General features: G+C 57.5%; 2 protein-coding genes across 2 annotated transcripts; one reads left to right on the forward strand and one right to left on the reverse strand.

The window, feature by feature from the left end:
• The first annotated feature begins 597 nt into the window (after positions 1–597).
• LOC111153351 (unc-51 like kinase 3) lies at positions 598–7,700 on the forward strand. Its single transcript, XM_022512334.1, has 16 exons — positions 598–699; positions 1,352–1,492; positions 1,579–1,699; positions 2,486–2,590; positions 3,311–3,454; positions 3,670–3,752; positions 4,257–4,412; positions 4,562–4,667; positions 4,869–4,909; positions 5,123–5,225; positions 5,356–5,420; positions 5,506–5,584; positions 5,667–5,707; positions 6,073–6,120; positions 6,340–6,406; positions 6,525–7,700. The coding sequence occupies exons 1-16, from the start codon at positions 598–600 to the stop codon at positions 6,539–6,541; spliced, it is 1,419 nt and encodes a 472-aa protein (XP_022368042.1). The 3' UTR covers positions 6,542–7,700.
• A 4,570-nt stretch (positions 7,701–12,270) lies between these two features.
• On the reverse strand, positions 12,271–17,975 carry LOC111153228 (complexin 3). The gene is made up of 3 exons (XM_022512123.1): positions 16,961–17,975; positions 15,712–15,799; positions 12,271–13,425 (listed from the first exon to the last, which is right to left on the reverse strand). The coding sequence occupies exons 1-3, from the start codon at positions 17,122–17,124 to the stop codon at positions 13,201–13,203; spliced, it is 477 nt and encodes a 158-aa protein (XP_022367831.1). The 5' UTR covers positions 17,125–17,975; the 3' UTR covers positions 12,271–13,200.
• Between the last annotated feature and the right edge of the window lie 17 nt (positions 17,976–17,992).

Below are 17,992 nucleotides of genomic sequence, written 5' to 3' on the forward strand. Positions count from 1 at the left end.
TGGTGGACTTGGGAGGTTGGGAGTGGCCAACAGAGCCTGCACTGAGTTAGCTGCTGCCGCGGTTAGTGTGAAGACTCCAAGATTCCACATCTGGCCCCCCTGCTCTGGCTGGTCTGGAAGGGGCCAAGCGCCTTCTTGACACTACTTGGCCAAAAGCACCTTCTTGTCCCAGTATCTCTGCTTTAGAGCCGCTGGTTCTGAGCCCGAGGGGCAGCCTGGGGAGCCTCTTTGACTCTTACCCCTACCGGGCACACCTGCTCTGCCCGACTCCTCCCCCCTTGCCCTTCACGTGAGCCATAAATTCTGGGTGGGATTTCCCCGTCCCCCCTCTTAGCGACCAAGCTTGCTGGCCTCGGACCGCAGGGAGCCTCGGTGCTCCCACTACGGGATCTCCAGTGGCGTGGCACCCGGAAGGGCACCTGGAGCACCTGGGGGAGGCGGGACCGTGGGGGCTCGCCCCGCCCAGCGCGCTGCAGTCCCGGCGGGCGGCGCTGGGGGCAGCGTGGAGTCCGGCCCGCGGCCGCGCGCCCTGACCGCGGGCTGCGCGCCGGAACGCGGCGCGGGGAAGCAGGAAGCGGCGGGCACCGGGCGGCGGGGATGGCGGGGCCCGCCTGGGGTCCCCCGCGGCTGGACGGCTTCATCCTCACCGAGCGCCTGGGCAGCGGCACGTACGCTACGGTGTACAAAGCCTACGCCAAGGTGGGTGCGGGGCAGGGCGCCCTGGGGACCCCCGCGCCGGGCAGGGACGGGGCTGGGGAAACAGTGAGGGCCCTGCCCCTGTGCCCGCCAGACCCCGAGCGAACCCGGATGGGCGTCCTGCGAGAGAGAGGCGAGTTGCGGCATGCGAGCAGTGGCCCGCGGCCGGCCGCGCTTCGGTGGAGGAGCTGGGAGCTGACTGCCACCCTTTTTTTGTTTTAAAAACAAAACGCACGCCCACACAGCCCTGTTTTGTCTGGAGAGGCAGGTGGAGGCCTCGGTGAAGCTCGGTGTCACTGGCAGATGGGCGTAGGATAGGAGCAGAACAGGGAGGATCCTTGGTGGGCTGGAAGGAGTCTGGGACAGGGTTCTAGAAGGTTGGACCCAGTTAGGAATCGGAGTGCGCCGCTCTAGAACAGTGAATGACACACCTTCGTGGGGGCGCTCTAGAATACAATGAAATCGATTATGGAGAACATTAGACTGGGTGGGGAGCCCGGGATTCCAGAATCCCAGTGCCTCCCTGGCCTGGGAAGGGGAAGCTGGGAAGCCTGGAGGCTGATGTGAGTGGGGAGGCCCAGTGATGGGGCAGGAGGGCCCAGGCATGGGCTCCTTTCCTCTCAAGGCAGAAACCTCAAATCTCCTGTCCCCACAGAAGGACACCCGTGAGGTGGTAGCCATAAAGTGTGTGGCCAAGAAGAGTCTGAACAAGGCATCTGTGGAGAACCTCCTGACAGAGATTGAGATCCTCAAGGGCATCCGACACCCCCACATTGTACAGCTGAAAGACTTCCAGGTGCGGGTCTGGGGTGGGGCCACCCCCAAGGGGAGCTAGAGAAGGGGCATTCTCTTCAAGCTGCCTCTCTGCCTCTATAACTGCAGTGGGACAGCGACAACATCTACCTCATCATGGAGTTCTGCGCAGGGGGTGACCTGTCTCGCTTCATCCATACCCGCAGAATTCTGCCTGAGAAGGTGGCCTGTGTCTTCATGCAGCAGTTGGGTAAAAGCCTCGGACCCCCGCCTGACACACCTTCTCGTGATCTCTGCCCCCCTCAACCTCCCACTGCAGGCTTAGAACCATTCTTAGTAGTTGTCTCTGCTTCAGCTTGTATTGTTAGGGCCCCATCTTTCCCACATGCCTATCCTGGCTTAAGGATGACATGAGAGAGAGAGAGAGGGGAACCCTCGTTTGTGGGGAGTTCGGGTTTCCACACATGGAACATAATATAAGGAACTCATAGAATGTTCCAGGGCCTAAGGGTAGGACTCAAGTGCTTTGCCAAGGAAAAGAACAAGACTTTAGGGGCGCCTGGGTGTCTTGGTGGGTTAAGCCTCTGCCTTTGGCCCAGGTCATGATCCCGGGGTCCTGGGATCGAGCCCTGCGTCTGGCTCTCAGTTCAGCGGGGAGCCTGCTTCCCTTCCTCTCTCTCTGCCTGCCTCTCTGCCTACTTGTGATTTCTGTCTGTCAAATAAATGAATAAAATCTTAAAAAAAAAAACAAAAACAAAAAAGAAACCAAGACTTTAAGGGTTGGGGGACTGGGGAGGCTTCTGGGCGGGGAGGGGACTTGCGAAGGGGTCAAGGGGATAGGGGGCAAATTCTTAGAAGTGGCAGGAACCTGATATTTAAGTATTAAAACATTTGGTAGAGCAGCCAGTGTAGAAGTCCAGTTGGGCAGGCTTGAAGGGGTAGATATAAGGCTGGCAGGGGCGCAGGTGGGGTGGCGAGAGGCAGGTGAGGGATGGCCTTCTCTGACCTGTTTCTCCGTGTGGGTCTTATTCCCCAGCTAGTGCCCTGCAGTTCCTGCATGAACGGAATATCTCTCACCTGGATCTGAAGCCACAGAACATTCTGCTGAGCTCCTTGGAGAAGCCCCATCTTAAACTGGCAGGTGTGAGTCTGGAACAGCAGGGATGAGGTTTGGAAGGTGGGTGTACAGGGGCCTCATGCTGCCCAGGCTCGCTCAGCAGCCCTAGTTCTCATGGCACCCTCTGTTGAGTCATCAAGCCATGACAGGCTGGGAAATGCAGGGACAGGCCTGCCACCAAAAGGCAGGATGTTTCTCAGGCTCCCTTCACTCGACTCCAGCAATGGACTGGATGGGGCCTGGGCTCAGTCTGGGGTCAAGGTTAGGACTCCATGTGTGACGACAGGAAGGACTCCCTGTGTGAGCAGGGTTGGGAACTGGTCTGTCCCCAGGATTGGGGCTCAACATGTGACTCAGTCTGTGACAGTGTTGGAGGATGGGGGGGTGGAGGTGGCTGTGGCCAAGAATGGACTTGAGGCTGGGAAGCCAGAAAGCAAGGCAAAACCTCAGCTTCTAACTCCTGGTGGGCCCTTATCCTCATAGCTGATGCGATCAGGGTGGGCTTCCTGGAAAAAGATGCCTGAGGGGGCTGGCTCCCAGAGGAAGATGGAGGAGGTTGTTTTAGGCTTTAGGATTTGGAGAGAAAGGGGGTGAGCAAAAGCCACAGAGTAGGATTGATCCCGGTGAGCCCGGCGAGCCTGGCAGGTGGGGAGGAGCCCTGCCCTGGAGCACAGGGTGAAACTTTAAAGGGCAGGAGCTGCAGCAGCTAGAATCGGGCCCTGCTGCCCGGCCTCTTGCCCGCAGACTTTGGCTTCGCACAGCACATGTCTCCCTGGGACGAGAAGCACGTGCTCCGTGGCTCCCCACTCTACATGGCCCCCGAGATGGTGTGTCAGCGGCAGTACGATGCCCGTGTGGACCTCTGGTCCGTGGGGGTCATCCTGTACGGTGAGAGCTCTATCCCCAGCCCCAACCCCCGGACCTCCACCATGTGTCCTCAGGCAAGGCCTCTCTAGGGCCCCTCTTGAGGGGTTCTAATGAATGTGACTCTGCAGGCCCGGAGTCCCTGCCATGAGAGGTGTCAGCCCCCTAACCCCAAGGTGTGGGCCAGGCCAGGCTTGACCCTGTCCCCTCCCAGCCTGCCCTCTGCCTCCCTTCCACAGAAGCCCTCTTCGGGCAGCCCCCCTTTGCCTCCAGGTCATTCTCAGAGCTGGAGGAGAAGATCCGGAGCAACCGGGTTATTGAGGTGGGTCTCAAAGAGCCCTGGCAACCTGTTGGGAGAGGGTTTCGGGGCCCTGAGTTAGGTGCCCTCGCTGCCACTGCACAGCCTGGGGCATGGGCTCCAGGCTGGCTTTGTGGTGCTAGATGAGCTCTAGAGGGGAGGTTGAGGCTCTAGAAGGTTCTAGGAACCCAGATCAGCTCCAGACAGGACGCAAAGGGACTGCCCCACTGATTGTGTGCGGGCCCTCTGTGGGAGCAAAGCCAGCAGGCCAGGCCCAACCTTACCAAGAGGGATCAGGGAAGGAGAAGCAAGTACGTGGGGTTCACAACAGCAAGGCTTCCTGTGAGGGCGTGGCTCCCCCCCGGCACCCAGCGCCTTGTCCTGTCACTGTTCTTCCCGAGGCTCCAATTCTCCCCCTGCACACATGTTCCTCTGGGGCATCCCTGGACCAGGTGGTCCTGACCGGCCCCTGGGCTGGGGGCTGAGGTGCTGGGGCCCCCTGTGATCTGGCTCCCACCCTCCCCGCAGCTCCCCCTGCGGCCCCCGCTCTCCCGAGACTGCCGGGACCTGCTGCAGCGGCTCCTGGAGCGGGACCCCAATCGTCGCATCTCCTTCCAGGACTTCTTCGCCCACCCCTGGGTGGACCTGGAGCACATGCCCAGCAGGGAGAGCCTGGCTCGCGCGGTAAAAGGGCCAGCGGGAGGGCGGAGGAGGAGGGCAGGTTGGGCGGGGGGCACTCATCAACCCCATTCGGTGGTGCACCAGGGATCTGCCCTTCTCCTTTCGTGCTGAGCCTGGGGGTGGGCCTGACCCCTGACCTGTCTGTCCCCCAGACCGCCCTTGTGGTGCAGGCTGTGAAGAAGGACCAGGATGGGGAGGCTCCGGCCGCTTTATCCCTCTACTGCCAAGCGCTGGACTTCTTCGTGCCTGCCCTGCACTGTGAGTGCCTGGAGCCCTGGGGTGCAGCAGGGGTGGGGCAGCCCCAGCTGCAGTGGATGGATTCCAGAAGCAGCTCCCCACCCAGAGTTTTGTGGGAGACAAGGCAGAGGGTAAATCTGGCACCTGGTCCTTTTGAGGGTCCCAGAGGATTTGGTGGGGGGGGCAGAGCAGACACCTCACACAAACCCCCACTATCTGCAGATGAAGTGGATGCCCAGCGGAAGGAAGCAATTAAGGCAAAGGTAGGTGAGGGACCCTCCTGGGGTGGGGGATCCTGGTGGGGGTCTCTGCAGACCGGCTCTCTTAGAACTAAGAACCAGAACTTCATTGCTAGGGAGGGTCAGGCCCATCTCAGTGGCCCCCTGTCCTTACAGCGTGGGGCAGAACCTGGAGGTGCGTGCCGGTGAGGGAGGTGGGTGTGGGGCAGCACCTTATCAGCCCTTCCCCTCCTGCAGGTGAGGCAGTACGTGTCCCGGGCTGAGGAGCTCAAAGCCATCGTCTCCTCCTCCAATCAGGCCCTGCTGAAGCAGGGGACTTCTGCACGTGACTTGCTCAGAGGTAGGCCCGGTTCCTGGCCTCAAGCCCCAGCACCTTCCCTCCAGCCTGAGGGGGCAGCAGCATGGGGTAGGTTCCCTGAGATGGAAAGCAGGCTGCTCCTCCTCACCCTGAGCCTTTGTCCTCATCCCAGAGATGGCCCGGGACAAGCCTCGCCTCCTTGCTGCCCTGGAAGTGGCTTCGGCCGCCACGGCCAAGGTAGGCACCCAGTGTGAGGGGTTCACGTGGGGCAGGAAAAGTGCAGGGCATGACATGAAGTGACCTGTTGTCCCTGTGGCTGTAGGAGGAAGAAGCCGGTGGGGAACAGGATGCCCTGGACCTGTACCAGCATGGCCTGGGGGAGTTGCTGGTGCTGCTGGCAGGTGAGCCCACCCCCACCATCACCACTGGCCCCCAGGCCCCGGGCTGCCCAGCACTCACCGCACACCCTCCCTCTCTTTGTAGCGGAGCCCCCAGGCCGGAGGCGGGAGCTGCTTCACACTGAGGTGCCTGCCATGGTTGAGAGGGTTGGGAGGCTTCCTCTTCCCCTCTTCCCCCTGCTCCCGTGCTGGGGGTCCTCAGCTTCCTGCAGGGTGTTCCAAGGCTGGGAGTCAGACCTCACAGCCTGGGGAATTCCGGGGACCCTGCGCACTCCATCAGGGGCTTAGGTGCCGGGGGTCAGGGCACACGGGGACAGACAGGGTGGCGCTGCTTCGGTTGGAAAGGCCTCCTGGAGAAGGGAGCAGATAAAGAGCTCAGGGGGCGTGGTTTGGGTGGTGTGGAGGGTTCTGGAGAGCATTGGGAATGAGGAGGAAAGCAGTTTGAGGGCCCCTCCGGCCCACACCCCCATGGGCGTGTCTTCCCCCGGCAGGTTCAGAACCTCATGGCTCGAGCTGAGTACCTGAAGGAGCAGGTCAAGGTGGGCATACGGGCTGGCTGCGTCCTGCCCTTCTCTGCCTGTGGCTGTCTGTCCCCCGCATCCCCTTGCATGTCTCCCCCTTCCGTCTTCCTCTGAAGGTCCCCCCCATCGCTGTCTCTGTCCTTGGCACTCAAGCTCAGTCGCTCAGCAGCTGCTCAGTGCGGCCCTGTTCCCGCATCTGGCTGTCTCTCACCCTTGCGCTGCCTTTATGTTCCACAGATGAGGGAGTCTCACTGGGCCGCTGAGACCCTGGACAAAGAAGGGCTGTCAGAGTCTGTTCGGAGCTGTGAGTCCTGCCCTGGAGTCGGACCCTTACCAAGGAGAGGGAAGGGCTGGGGGAGGTCCTGGATTCTGCTTCTGTGCCAGAGGCTTAAGATGGACTTTCCCCCCCTTCCTCTCCACAGCGTGCACCCTGCAGTGACCCTGGAGGGATGACTGGATGGGCCACAGCCACCCCTAATTGGGGACACACTCCCTTAGACTGATGCCCAGAATTCTGTGGCCCTCCAGAACACTATGGAACAGGCTTCCTGGATGGGCAACTCTTAGACACCCCCCCACACACACATCCCAGGATCCCCAGCCCCCCTCAAGATCGTCTGCACTTCCAGGAGGTCTGGTGGCCCATGTCAGTGTTGGCAGCACTGGGTCTTGGCCCCTGGGGGAAGGGGACCAGGACTCTGGGAGAAGAGATTCCTTCGTGTGACTTTGGTTATGTGGTGGTTGCTGGATCCTGAGCCTGGCACTTTGGGGACATGAGGCCTCTAGTTTTGCTCTGAGAACGGGGCAGGGGGCCTTCCGCAGGCACTTCTGTTCTTGCCTCTTCCCCTCTCAGCAGGCAGCTGTGCCCTGTGCCCACCCCTGCCTTCCTGGAAACCCTTATTGCAACTTGCCTCCCTCCTTGCATGGGACCGGGGCACTCCCAAGACCCTCAGGGACCACCCACCCCTCGGTGTGGACTCAGGCCCACAGAGTGCCCAGTTTTCCTGGGAGCTGACCCTCACCCACCCTCTGAGTATTTTAAGATAATCCTTCAGACGTGAAAATAATGTACTTTTCAGGGGTGGGGCCGATTTAAGAAAGCCATGCCTTGTTCCTGCTCTGGCCCAGGGGGCACAAGCGGAGTGGTCTGCGCCTTCATCCTTCACCCCTACTTGCCTCAGAGCTAGTCCTGGCTTGGAGTGGGGAGGCATGGAGGCTGCCAGACCCCCTGAGAAAGAGCCAGCAATCCAGGGACCTGGTTCTGGGTCTCATGTTACTGCTACCCCCCCCCCGTGTGTGACCCTGGGCAAGTCCTTTCCCCTTTCTGGGCCCGATCTCGCCAGCTCTCCAGTGGCGCTGTTAATACCTCCTCAGCTCCCCGACATGGGCTTTTAAGAGGACAAAGTGACTTTAATCTAGGGAACAGTGTTCACCCAGTGGAGTTATTTGGGGGTTCTTTTTTAAAAGTCCACAAGGGTGCTGATGATATGTAACCTTTGTGCTCTTTAGTGCCTCCTTGGGACGGGAGGTGTCTTCCTTGCAGGAGGCTAGGTATAAAGAATGTAATTCATGGTTTCTCTATTAAATTATTTTCTGAACTTGTGCTTCTCTTCTTGCCCTGGAAAAAATAGAGAGGGTATCTCCTGGTTCACAGGCTGGGGCTGGAGGGACCCCAGGAAATGCTGGGAAACTTGAGGGAGAGCAGGGAAGGCCCCGGGCCTCCCCATGCCCTTGTCCCCTGGACTGGTGAGTCAGCAGTGAGCATTCTCTCCAGGGTCTAGTGCCCAAACCCAGCTCCCCAGACCCCAAGCTGAAACAGTTTCCATCAGCCTGCTCTCCCCCTTTCATGTCTTGGTCTGAACAGCAGCCAGGAGCATCTCTGGGGAGTTATGGGAGGAGGAGCTGCCCCCTTTGAGGGGCCTCCAGTGTGGCCAGGGAAGGGCTTCCTTACTGGGAGGGCCCTAATTTCCCCCCCAAACCCTTGGCCTGGCCATTAGGGGGCAGTGTCAAGCAGTGGTCTAGAGGGCAGAAGGCATGGCCGAGATCTTGGCTCTGCCCTTTGGCCCTGAAGCTTGGGACCCATTAGCTGGTTTCTTGGTAAAATGAGGATGAAGGTAAGTGGCTGGTGGTGGTTTGTAAGGATGAAAGGAGTTCCTGTATATGAGCCTGGCACAGTACAAGTTCAACACAATGTTATTTTCAGATTTAGGGAAAAGAATGTACTTCAGATTATCTCTGGGAGTGGGCTGCTCAAGAAAGCCTCAATGAGAAAAATGAGGGAAAGGAAGGAGAGTGATTTGACCCAGTGGGCGGGCAGATGGAGAAGACTGGATGGGAGGGAGAGTGGAAATAAGGAAGGGCGGGCTTGAAAGACCAACTGAACAGAAGGATAATGGGCTCAAGAGTTGGCCCGCGGACCCCACTGTGTGTATGTGATGTCTGCATTGTGCTCTATTGGCTGTGCCCAAACAAGAGCCCAAAACTCCTACAGATGGGTGTGGGGAGGAGGGCCCCACTTCAGGGACAGGAAAGGCCAGGGAAGCTGAGGCCAGTGGAGGAGGTCCAGGGGAAGGAAACTTCTGGGGCCGCAGGCTGGTCGTGTCTAAGCCACCTGCCAAGGAAGGAGGCAGCTCAGCCAGAGGAGGTGGGCTTCGCTCTCTAGGGTTCTCTTCGAATGGTGGAGACGTATAGGAAATATGCTAATCTGCTTTAAAAAATACATATTTTTCCTCCCAGGAGCGAGTTTCTGTCTCTCACATTTAACACTTCGAAAGTGCGCAAAACAGAGCAGACATGCCCCAACGTTTGCATGCCTTACCCACCGCATCCTTCCACTTACACTCAGTTCCCTAAGCCCAGAGCCAGCACTGGGCCAAGCTGGGGGAGCCCCTGAGCCTCGGGTCCCTCTGCCTCCCAAGGGGCCAGCCCTGGGAGCAGCAGATGGGCCACTGGAGCAGACTGAGTGTTCCCTGTGCTCAGCCTGCCCTTTCTTCTGCTAAGTAGGAAGAAGTGGAAGGACCAAGAACTTTGGTTCCTGCAGGAGGTCATCTAGAAGAACTCTTTTTTTTTTTTTTAAAGACTTTATTTATTTGATAGAGATCACAAGTAGGCAGAGAGGCAGGCAGAGAGAGGGGAGGGGGAAAAGCAGGCTCCCTGCTGAGCAGAGAGCCCAGTGCAGGGCTCGATCCCCAGACCCTGGGATCATGACCTGAGTCTAAGGCAGAGGCTTTAACCCACTGAGCCACCCAGGCACCCCTACCTAGGAGAACTCTAGTCCCCAGAAGCCAGCTGCTGTCCCAGCCCCGACATGGGAGATGGCCCAGTCCTGAGGCTGGGACATGAGAGGAGGGGCACATCACCTTCTCTAGAGTAACCCCTACCCACACTTGAAATCCCACAGACACACTAACACAGAGACACTAACAGGCCATGGGCAGCAGACACACAAAAACAACAAAGCCACATTCAGGTTCACAGATGCATGCAAACATGGACTTACACTCGTGGTCTCACACACACACAGGCACAAGTCCTGCGAATAAGGCTGAGGCACCCTTAAATCCACTGCTCCCCCAGCTCACCCACCCCGGCTCCCCTGCTTTTCCTGAGCCTTGCCCCGTAGGATTCTGGGAACAGTTCTGCCCCCAGGCACGGGGACAGGGGCAGGGCAGCAGGCTCTGTGGCTCCCTCCCACTCCCCTCGCACAGCCCCCTGGCCCTAACCCAACCTCAGGCATCAGCTGGGTCAACAGGCACTGCCGGCACCTCAGGCTCAGCAAGCGAACATTCCCCCAGATGTCCCCAGTGCCTGCAGGGGGCATCTGTGTCTGAGGAGGTACCATCTGGCCAATGGGGGAAGGGGAAGTCCACTGAACTCCAAACCCCAACACCCTCCCAAATCCTCCCTGGGGACCAGCTGGCCTCTGGAAAGTCACTGCTTCCCTCTGCGCCCTTCTCCCTCTGACAACCAGGCCTGAGCTGTCTGGGTAGATAGAAGGCAGAAGAAGGGGACTGGAGCAGGGCAGGGTCACCAATCTTCCTGAAATCACCCAGATTACAGGGCCAGAGAATGGGGGTGGAGTGAAGGGAGCAGGCCAGCCATCTTTGCCATCCCTCTCTTCCTGAAAGTGCAGAGGGGGTCTGGACACGGGGGCTGTTTCACCCCTTTTCAAGCTCTCCTGTATCCTCACACTGCCTGCCAGCTTGAGAAAGAGGAAGGGAGGAGGGGAGAAAAAACAGGAGAAATAAAAAGGCCAGGGAGGTAAATTATTTACTCTAGACTATGCTGTACTGATGGCAGGGTTTTAATGGCTGGGAAAAGGGAAGTTGGGGGGCAAGTGGCTTTCTCTGTGGCCCTCGCATCACACCAGGCAGGTGCACCAGTCACAGACCAAGTGACTGTGTGAATAAGTGGAAGCAGAAACCAGCCAGGGAGAGAGTAGTGGGCCAGTAGTCCCGTAGACACGCGCTGAGGGCTTAGGACTGGGGGCGAGTACAGAGGAGGCCCCCCACCTGAGGGTATGAGTATAGGCCAGGTAGGAGGCAGGAACAAGGTGGAAGTGGGTGGGGGACACAAATGAGAAGGACATGGACTAGCAGAGAAGCCCTGAAGGCAGGGGAAGGAAGAGGGGAGGCAGAGAGAGGCCAGCAGAGTCTGGAGACCCCTCAGCCTGTCCTCCTTGCCCACCTCTGCCTGGGCCCCAGAGCTGGCTCCTTTTGCCCCAGAGCCACCTCCCTCCAGGGCAGGGACACACAGACAGACCAGGGCTTCCTGAGGTTTCCCGGTGTGAGGAGGAAACAAGTGTGGAGGCTCAGCAGTCCCCCCACCCCCTGACCCCAGACCCCAGTCCCAGTCAGCTCAGTTTGTGAGGACTCAGTGAGTGTTAACCCCCAGCCTCCCCCACGGCCTGACTCTCTGCCTCTTTCATCTGGGTCCTGCAAACCACTGAGGGAAAAAGGGTCTGTCCAATCCCATTAAGCAGAAGGCCCCTGGAGGGTGGAGTGCTGACGTGGGCCTTGCTGCTGACGCGGTCGAGGAGGCCCACGCACCTCGCCCCCCCCCACACACACCCAGCCTGGGGTTCCAGCTTGGGTCTCCTCCCGCTCCAGGAAGGTCAGGAGGGGTTTTTGTCCAGAGACTGTCCAGGGTGGGCAGCTAGGAGCAGCTCAGAGGCCCAGGCCCCTTCCTGGGAGATGCTTGGGAGAGAAGGCTTGGTGTGACAGCTCAAGTCTTCCTGTCCTGGGCCTGTGTCCCTCCCTGTCTTCACCTTCCTCGTTCCTCATCCTCTCTTTCTCCTCCCTCTTCCACCTGTTTCTCCCCACATTTACCTACTGAACAGGTTTTATGTTTCTTGCTCTTATTTTACCAGGGAAGCCCAGTGGAAACTTAGCCCTGAAACCAAGCCCTCCTGTAGCCATGCTGCCTGTAAACCTTGGTTGGCTTCTGAAGGCTGGTGCCAGGCAGGGACCCTGGGGCTTGGTCTGTAGCACCCTGTTGCTGTTCAGGACCCTGGGGTGGCCAGCTTACGGTTGGTTTCCTGGACCCCCTCCCCACAAGTAAATAGGATGAAATTTGGGCTCTTTATTTTTGTTTGTCTTTGTTTTCTAAGGAATCAGTTGTCATTTGTTGATGGTTTGCCACACGCCAAAGGCTTTACAAACCGTCATCCTTTGAAACCTTATTACTTAGGAGGGGTTAGTTCTTCATTGCACAGCAGGGAAAATAGGCTCCGAGAGGGAAAGAGACCTGCTCAAAGCCATACAGCGGTGCTCAGACTGGGAGGCGGTTGTCCTGCCTTCTCTTAGTTGTACCTTCCATCTCCGAGGTGAGAAGGGGGGATAGGCATTGGTGCCAGAGACAGCTGTGATCGAACCAGAGCCCCTCCTGGGGTCCCAAGTAATGGCATAGAGGCCCGACCTTGTCCACGTGCACCCCCATCCAGCTGGCTACCACACCCTCCTCAAAGCCCAGACCTGTTTCATCCAGCCCCAGGCTGGACCTGGCACCTTCTATCAGTGCAGGAACCCCGCCCTTGCCCAGGGGCCCAGAAGGGTAGGGCTTGAACATCTTACAGAGGCTGGCATTGTTATGAAGCTATGGGTGAGGAGGGCTGTGGGGCTACTAACCCCAAAATTCCTGGAGGTCTGTAAGAAGTGGGAAGATAGGTACATCATTTCAAATTTTTATTTTTCATGGAGCTGACGGAGGAGATCCAGCTATGGAATCCAGAGAGAGTTCTACAGGAACAGAACAGAAATTGCCTGGGCCTGGGTCCAGAGAAGGCCTGGAGCCGCCTGGGCTACCGTTCAGTGCCAGCTTCATCCTTGGCACTCCGCCCCTCACACAGCATCGCTCAGCTCCCGAGAGCCAGAGCCCACGGCACAGCGGCAGCCGCTCCTGGCTATGGCTGCAGCTGTTGTCCTGCCCAAGGAAGAGTGCGGGGTTGGCTCTGAGAGCCAAGGAGGCCAAGCCAGAAAGAGTCTTAGAAATTACCCAGTCCATCCTCATTTTAGAGATGATGCAGTGAGGACCAAAAAGAACAGTGGCTTTCACGGAGAATGAACATGGAGGCTCAACCTTGGGCTTCTGTTCTACTGAGGGTGTCTGCCCAAAGACCCCTCTAAGCATGTCTGAGTGTTGGTGTCTAGAGGGGCTGGCCTGTGTGTGTGTGTGTGTGTGTGTGTGTGTGTGTGTGTGTTTGCCAGGATGCGTCTGTGGCCCAAGCTTCCACACATGCTTCCATGGTTTCCACGTCTCTCTGGGTCTCTCTATGGGCGCTCCCGTGTGCAGGAACTTAGGGCCACGGCCAGAGAGGGATGGGTATATTCCTACAATCTTAGGAGGCCTCTCCAAGCTGAGTGGGTGGGTGAGAGGGTGGGTCCTGAGGGAAAGAGAGGAATGGGGACTTTGGTCCCAGTGGAGAAGGAAAGACCAGAAGGCAGGATTGGGCCATGGATGAGAAGGGTCCTGAGCTAACATGGGATGGGGGAGAAACAAAACTAAGATGGGGTGTGGGTCCCTGGGCATTGAGACATGCTCTTAGCCCTCACGTGGGCCCAGCCCTCTGGTCACCCCAGTGGGCAACCCCAGGGGGAGTAGTCACATGATGTGGCACTTTTCAGCTGATTGCTTGAGGTCCCCCAGTGTGGCCTGGGCCTTGTCCTTGAGTGAGCCGATGTCCAAGCCAGGGAGACTGGCCAACTGCCCAAGGACAGAGGCCCTCTCCTCCTCCTCCTCTGTGTCCTCCGCAATCATCTTGGCCAGCTCCCGGGGCAGTTCCACGTCTCCACCTGCCATCTGAATCTGGCTCTCATCTGTCTCGTTCTGAAGGGAAGAGGGGAGGAGGCGGAGTGGGGCTGGAGGCCCGGGAAGACCCAGAGTTGAAGGGACAGGGGGGAGGCCTGGCCTGGGCTCCCAGCCCCTAGATTCTCAAGCCACATGTTTCGGTGAGCTCAGCCCCCACCCCCACATCCCAGGATTGAGCTTTGGACACTTGGGACATGGGGACCTTGCACTTCCATGCCTTGCATTTTATACAACCTAACTTCACTCTGAGATACCGAAGACACTCGCATAGTGAATAAAGCAAAATGGAATTGCTTAGGAGTCAAACTGTTCCAGGCAGCTAGGTCATAGGCTGGCGATTATTGCCTATGCTGGAGGATGTATTGATCGTAGTGATGGGTACCATTTATTAAGTGCCTATTGTATGGCTGACATTCAAAATACCCCTGTGAGGTAGGTGTTCTTATTTCTATTTTACAAATAAGGGGAAATTGAGGCTCAGTTTTAAGTAAGCAAATTACTCAATGTAAGTAACTTGTGCAAGTCACACAACTAGGAAGCAGGGGCACTTGTTTTAAACCTACATCATGGGTTCAGTCGGTTGAGGGGCTGACTTTGGCTCAGGTCATGGTCCCAAGGTCCTGGGATCAAGTCCTGTGTCAGGCCCCCTGCTCAGTAGGGAGTCTGCTTCTTTCTCTCCCTCTTCTCCTTCCCCTGCTTGTGCTCTCTCTCTCAAATAAATAAATAAAATCTTTAAAAAAATAAACCTATGGGGCACCTGGGCGGCTCAGTGGGTTAAAGCCTCTGCCTTCGGCTCAGGTCATGATCTCAGGGTCCTGGGATCGAACCCCACATCGGGCTCTCTGCTCAGCAGGGAGCCTGCTTCCTCCTCTCTCTCTGCCTGCCTCTCTGTCTACTTGTGATCTCTGTCAAATAAATAAATAAATAAAATCTTAAAAAAAAAAAACCTACATCATGGATTCAAATATCTGTGCTCTCTCTGCACACCTACTGGTTGCCATCATATTTCTCTATCCCTTTGGGGACCCTGGCCCTTTCCACTTTATGTCTTACTCAATTACAGCCAAGACTTCCCTCTACCCCCACCCCGCTTTTTAAAAAAGATTTTATTTATTTGAGAGAGAGAGAGAACAAGCAGGGGGTAGAGACGGAGGCAGAGGGAAAAGCAGGCTCACAGCCGAACAGGGAGCCAGATACAGGACTCGATCCCAGGACCCCAAGATCATGACCTGAGCCGAAGGCAGACGCTTCACTGACGGAGCCACCCAGGCACCCAGTCTTGCCTCTTTTATTAGATGCAGGTTCTCTGATGGCAGGAATTGTGTCTTAACGGGCTTAGTGCAAGCATGACTCCATGAGCAATGACTCCATTCCTAGCTGGGTTTAACTCAGTACATTTCCTGGCTTTCTGGACTGGTTTTCCCTCTGAGAGACTGGTGCCCTCTGGAGAGTCAGAAGCAGCCAAGGGATCAGTAAACATTTGTTGAATGAGTGAATGTGATGTTCACATGTCTGATCTTCTAATTTAAGTGGAAGATTCTGGGCACTGGGAGTACCTTGTGCCTCACTTTCCTCCTTAGGCAACAATTCCATGCCCATCCAGTGCTGTAATGCCTGTAGGAGACATCTGGCTGTTGACCAACCAAGGGGCATTCTGCTTTCTGCAGAGGGACTCCTACCCTGGATGGCAGTTGGGGTCCTACAGCAACCTGAGGTTCCGTGTTCACAGGCTTGAGCTCTGACCCCGCTCCAACACTAGCTGGCTGTGTGGTCTTGTCATCTTGTAATCTCTCTGAGCCTCAGTTTCCTTATTTGTAGTGTGGGTGATAGCCACCTGGAAACGTTATTGAGGGACTACATAAGGGGATGAAGACCGAGTGCCTGAACCACAGAGGGTGCTGCATTCTTTACCCCCGCCCCTGTCCCCCTTCTCCTCCCGCCCCGTGTGCAGGAGCTCCTAGAGTACTCAACCTCAACCTCACACTCAACCTTGCGGTAAAATCTACTGCTTTCCGATTCTTCATCTGCCTGGGCCTGATTAGGGTTTGGGGGAAGGGGACATGGGGGAGAGAAGGGGCCTGAACTGGCTCCAGAAACACAAACCTATCAGTCTTGGGAAGGCTGGGCTTCCTTGCAGCACCAAGCCTTGGCCTCTGAGTCTTCTTTCCTCTGAGAAAGAAGGATCCAACCAAGAACTCCCTGAGTTTCAGGAGCTGAGTTGCGGAGCCCAGAGTCCGGAGAAAGAGTGGGGAGCTCCAATCTCAGGGTCCCAATGTGCCTACCAGCCCAGGCTCCTAAGCTTACCTTGGGCAGCCGATATTTATCTCGGAAGTGGCTCCGCAGCGTGGCCCGCTCAGCCTTCCTCTGCGTGAACTGCGCATCCCGCTCCATCCTGCGGGGGCACCGGGGGCGGAGTCATCTCAGGGGCTGAGAGAATGGGCGGGGTCTGCGAGGGAAGGGCCAAGGGGTCTCTGCGCATCCCTTCCCGGGGGCGCTGACAGCTTCGATCCTGCCTGACTCGGCTGTAGCTGTGTGCTCCGACCTGGCGGGTCTTGGGTCTCAGTTAGTCTTTGCTGCCTCTCCCCACATCATCGCGGCCCTTTCTCTGCACCTGCCACTGGACTCTCCCGGCAGGAGCGTCAGCCTGTCTCGCTCACTCTGCAGACCCTAATATGTGTCCCTCGCAGCCTCCAACTCCGTCTGTCTTTTCCCTTCCTGACAGATTGTGTCGTGTGGGGGAAAGTATTCGGGACAGACTTGGTTTTGCGTCCTGGCTGCATTGCCACTTTTGGTACGCCACTTCCTTCCCTCTTTTGCAACTCTCAAAACTATTATCAGTATTAAGCGAAATAATAGCTAATGTTTAATGATATACCATGTGACAGGCATTATGCTATGCAGTTTACATGCGTTAAATAATTTAATCCTTATAAATATATAAGGCAAGTTTTATGGTCACCACCCCCATTTTACAGAAGAGGAAACTGAGGCACAGAAAGGTTTAGGTAACCTGTCTAAAGTCACCCATCTAAAAAGAAGACAAACCTAGATCTGAACCTAAGCAGTCTAGCTCTGGGGGCCAGCCCCAGCTGTCTCTCTGTCCCAGCACTGCCCACACACAAGTAGACATGGAGACTCAGTATCTATGAATGCCCCATCTCAAGATCTGTCTCCGTGACTCTGACCCCCTCAGCGGCATCGCTTTTCTCAGAACCTCAGGCTCAGAGGAGCTCCAGTTGGAAGATGGAGACGGTTAGGACCAGATCGGATTAAGGGATTACCTGTTTCGTCAGAAATGCACGTGCCCCCACCCCATCCCACGTCCTTTCTGCCCCTGCCCCCACTCCCTCTGGGCCCGGAGTGCGAAGCTGGGACGGGGTCCTGGGTTTGAGATAGAGTGGCTCTGGGAGCAGCCTAGAAAGCACATGCCAGCCTCTTACCGTGTCTAGAAAAGTAGGGTAAGGGACTCGGGGTCTGAAACCGCCCTAGAGGTCGGCCAGGTGGCTGGAGGGGGTGGGGAAGGTCGTTGGAGCCAGGAAAGGATCCCACTCACTTCTCTTCCACCAGTTGCTTCTGATACTCCTCATACTCTTCTCGGCTCATGCCCTGCGCTTCGGCCGCCGATTTGTCCCCGTCCCCCTTGTCCTCGCCGCCCCCCAGGCTCCCGGTGAGATTCTTCAGCTGGCCGCCCACCATAGTCTTCACCATGAACGCCATGGTCTCCGCTGGCCTTGGCACCGGGCTCCGGGAGCCAGGCACGTCCGCACCTACTTCAGCACTAGGACTCGCGGACAGCTCCTGCCGCGGGCAGGCGCCCCACGCTCTGAGCCTCCCGCCGCCCTCCCGCGCCCAGGCCCGCCCCCACCTCCCCAAACCCCTCCTCACGGGGGGCGGGGGGCATGCACGGGGCTGAGGAGGCTGGACCACGTGCCCGCTCCGCACTCCCGCCTCCCCCACGTGCCTCCTACCACGCCAAGCTCCGCCTGGGCATTGCTGACAACGGATTAGGGCCTGTGGGGGTGGGGTCGCTCCCCAGGGAAAGGGGCTGCACTGATGCGCCTGGAACCCTGCTCCCCAGTCTCCCCCCACTCCCTCCCCTCTCAGGTCGCTGACAGCCAGGATTTCAGCTAGCTGTTTCAAGTGGTAGCAAGGGGCAAAGATCCTGCCCTGGCCCGTACCCCATCCTCCCCAGCCCGCTGTCCCAACAGCTGCTCAATGAGCTGGACGCTGGGAAAGAGAGGGAGACCAGAAAGCGGGAATCCCAATTATGTCTCCATGGGTTGCCTCAGAGTTCTCCCTCACACACCAGCCCCGCTGAACTCTAGAGCTGCAAAAAGTGGAGAGGGAGAGGGTTGTTAGTGGTGATGCTGGCTGGGCTGAGCCAGGAAGGACACCTGGAGGTACCACTCTTTGTTCTGGAGGAATTTGGGGATAGAATTATACACGTTTGTGACTTCTTCTCCCTCCATCCTCTAGGGCTCAAGCCTTGTGGGGTATCTGGGTTTTGGTAATCAAGTCAGTCCTTGACCTCCTTGCCTGCTTGGAGCCCACTGCCAGCTACCTGTCCAGAGAAAATGGAAGCCTT

Source organism: Enhydra lutris, unplaced genomic scaffold (assembly GCF_002288905.1).
Source record: "Enhydra lutris kenyoni isolate GAN:26980312 unplaced genomic scaffold, ASM228890v2 scaffoldscaffold31, whole genome shotgun sequence".
In the NCBI taxonomy this organism is placed as follows: Eukaryota; Metazoa; Chordata; class Mammalia; order Carnivora; family Mustelidae; genus Enhydra; species Enhydra lutris.

What these genes read in the sequence shown, in the direction of transcription:
- LOC111153228 (XM_022512123.1), bottom strand. Translation starts at nt 17,124, where the DNA reads ATGGCGTTCATGGTGAAGACTATGGTGGGCGGCCAGCTGAAGAATCTC. An exon ending in AAGCAACTGGTGGAAGAGAA is followed by an intron (nt 15,800 to 16,960) that starts GTGAGTGGGATC and finishes GTGCCCCCGCAG; the next exon opens with GATGGAGCGGGATGCGCAGT. An exon ending in ATAAATATCGGCTGCCCAAG is followed by an intron (nt 13,426 to 15,711) that starts GTAAGCTTAGGA and finishes TCTTCCCTTCAG; the next exon opens with AACGAGACAGATGAGAGCCA.
- LOC111153351 (XM_022512334.1), top strand. Translation starts at nt 598, where the DNA reads ATGGCGGGGCCCGCCTGGGGTCCCCCGCGGCTGGACGGCTTCATCCTC. An exon ending in CTTCGTGCCTGCCCTGCACT is followed by an intron (nt 4,668 to 4,868) that starts GTGAGTGCCTGG and finishes CACTATCTGCAG; the next exon opens with ATGAAGTGGATGCCCAGCGG. An exon ending in TGCACGTGACTTGCTCAGAG is followed by an intron (nt 5,226 to 5,355) that starts GTAGGCCCGGTT and finishes TCCTCATCCCAG; the next exon opens with AGATGGCCCGGGACAAGCCT.